Source organism: Chrysochloris asiatica, unplaced genomic scaffold (genome assembly GCF_000296735.1).
Source record: "Chrysochloris asiatica unplaced genomic scaffold, ChrAsi1.0 scaffold00196, whole genome shotgun sequence".
In the NCBI taxonomy this organism is placed as follows: domain Eukaryota; kingdom Metazoa; phylum Chordata; class Mammalia; order Afrosoricida; family Chrysochloridae; genus Chrysochloris; species Chrysochloris asiatica.
Genome location: NW_006408714.1, coordinates 5,885,282 through 5,887,393, shown reverse-complemented (window position 1 = coordinate 5,887,393; position 2,112 = coordinate 5,885,282). Strand labels below are relative to the sequence as shown.

Sequence of the window (2,112 nt, the reverse complement as noted above, 5' to 3'; positions counted from 1 at the left end):
AAAAAACAAAAAACACACTCACTGCCATGGAGTCAATTCTGACTCATAGCGACCCTATAGATGAAAAATCTATTCAGTCAGAAAGAGGAGCACAGAGCACAATTATTTCTGGTGTTTTGACCAGCAAATGGAAAGTAAGCTTAGAGGTATCACTTGGGACAGCCACTTTCCCTCTGAGCATTCGCTCAACAATAGTATATTGAGTTGAGTGCAGCCTCTTCAGTCATATATGGATTTGAATCCCATCTTCTAATTATGTGAACTCAGATACATATTTTACCCCTCTAAATATAATGTTTTCTTTCTAAGCTTTGCCAATCATTAAATTAATGCAAAATATTTAACAGAAAGTCTGACACAAGTCCACAGTTACTTAACACTGCTTAGCTGTAACCAGCACAGTAGCATTCAAACATTCTCAGAATAAGTAGATACCCACTTGTCCCAGAAAGTAGGCAACGCAAGGATAAACAAGAAAGAACATTAAACCTTGGTGTTCTTTATTTACCAGAAATCCCTCGGACTCACCAGGAGTATGAAAGCAGTCTTACCTTGAAAATGTTCTTATTTCAGTTTGTAAATTATTACTCGTCCATCTTCTACGTGGCTTTCTTTAAAGGGAAGTTTGTGGGCTATCCAGGAAAATACACATATATGTTTAACACTTGGAGAAGTGAAGAGGTAAGAATTTTCTTGATAGCTGGGATTTGTGGCTTCAGTGACTCAGTATGTAATAAGACCTTTCTGTGTGCTGAGTCCTATCCCAGATATTAACAAGATGCAAGTCTAAGACAATGCTGTCTACAGAAAATAAAGGTCTTACAATCTTGCCATTTGATAGGCTTCCCAGTGCCTTTTGAACAGGAAGTTATATTGTCCCCATTGTTTGATAGCAAAGTACGAGTTGTGGAAGGTATGAGTCCGTTACTGGGAATCCCCACAAAGGTTGAATGATTACTTATTGGGAACAAAGTAAATAGGATATAACCGTGGGGTGTAGAGTTGAACCATATTTATTGTTAGGTGTCATTGAGTCAGTACTGACTCATAGCGACCCTATGCACAGTATTGCTAGTTTCCAAATCTGGCTGTGCATCCATATCACATGGAAAAAATACCAACTCCTACACCTAAGCTAGATATAAGATTCTGTTTTTTCTAAGATGAAGATCCAGAAATCTATGTTTTGAATACGGTACCCAATTGAATCTAGTACATTTAGTCTGGCCTTGGTCCATGATCATGTTTGAATCTACTATATATATAATTTTAAAGCCTTTCTAAATAAAACGTGAGACTCGACCTTCTGGATTGGGATTTACTTTAGTTGTTGCTATTGTTCATCTTTCATCACTCCTTTTTCTTGCTTCTGATTAGTGTGATCCTGCAGGCTGTCTAATAGAATTAACAACACAGCTGACCATCATAATGATTGGGAAACAGATATTTGGAAACATTAAAGAAGCCATTTATCCGTAAGTATGAATTACGAGGTTTTTGTGTCATTCAGGTACCATTGGAAGATTTCCTCCTGAAGAAGATAGACTTCTTTAGTTACCATGGTGCCTTTCCAGCAAATGCTTTTGTTGTTTTTTGTTGTTAGGTGCCATCGAGTTGGTTCCAACTCATCATGACTCTATACACAACAAACAAAACACTGCTTAGCCCTGTGCCATCCTCAAAATTGTTATATTTGGGCTTATTACTGCTGCCACTGTGCCAGTCCATCTCATTGGAGGTCTTCCTCTCTTTTCCTGACCCTCCACTTTACCAAACATGATGTCCTTCTCCAGAAACTGGTTCCTCCTGACATGTCCAAAGTGTCACCACCTCACTTCTAAGGAACATCTGACTGTACTTCTTCCAAGACAGATTTGTTTGTTTTGGCAGTCCATATTTTCAATATTCTCCACACTATATTGAAATGCATCAATTCTTCTATGAGCTTCCTAATTCATTGTCCAACTTTAACATGTGTATGAGACAATTGAAAATACCATGGTTGGGTCAGGTGCACCTTTGTCTTAAAAAAAAGACATGTTTTCTCTTTAACATGTTAAAGAGGTCTTTCCAGCAGATTGGCCTAATGCAACACATCATTCGATTTCTTGT

The 2,112-nt window shown here is 37.9% G+C and overlaps 1 protein-coding gene across 1 annotated transcript in view; it reads left to right on the top strand.

Annotated features, from left to right (window-relative positions):
- ANO5 (anoctamin 5) overlaps positions 1 to 2,112 on the top strand; it is a 134,534-nt gene that overhangs the window by 107,481 nt on the left and 24,941 nt on the right. Inside the window, exons 16-17 of the mRNA XM_006872399.1 lie at positions 512 to 681; positions 1,378 to 1,475. Coding sequence (XP_006872461.1) covers positions 512 to 681; positions 1,378 to 1,475 — 268 coding nt within the window. The remainder of the gene's footprint in view (positions 1 to 511; positions 682 to 1,377; positions 1,476 to 2,112) is intronic.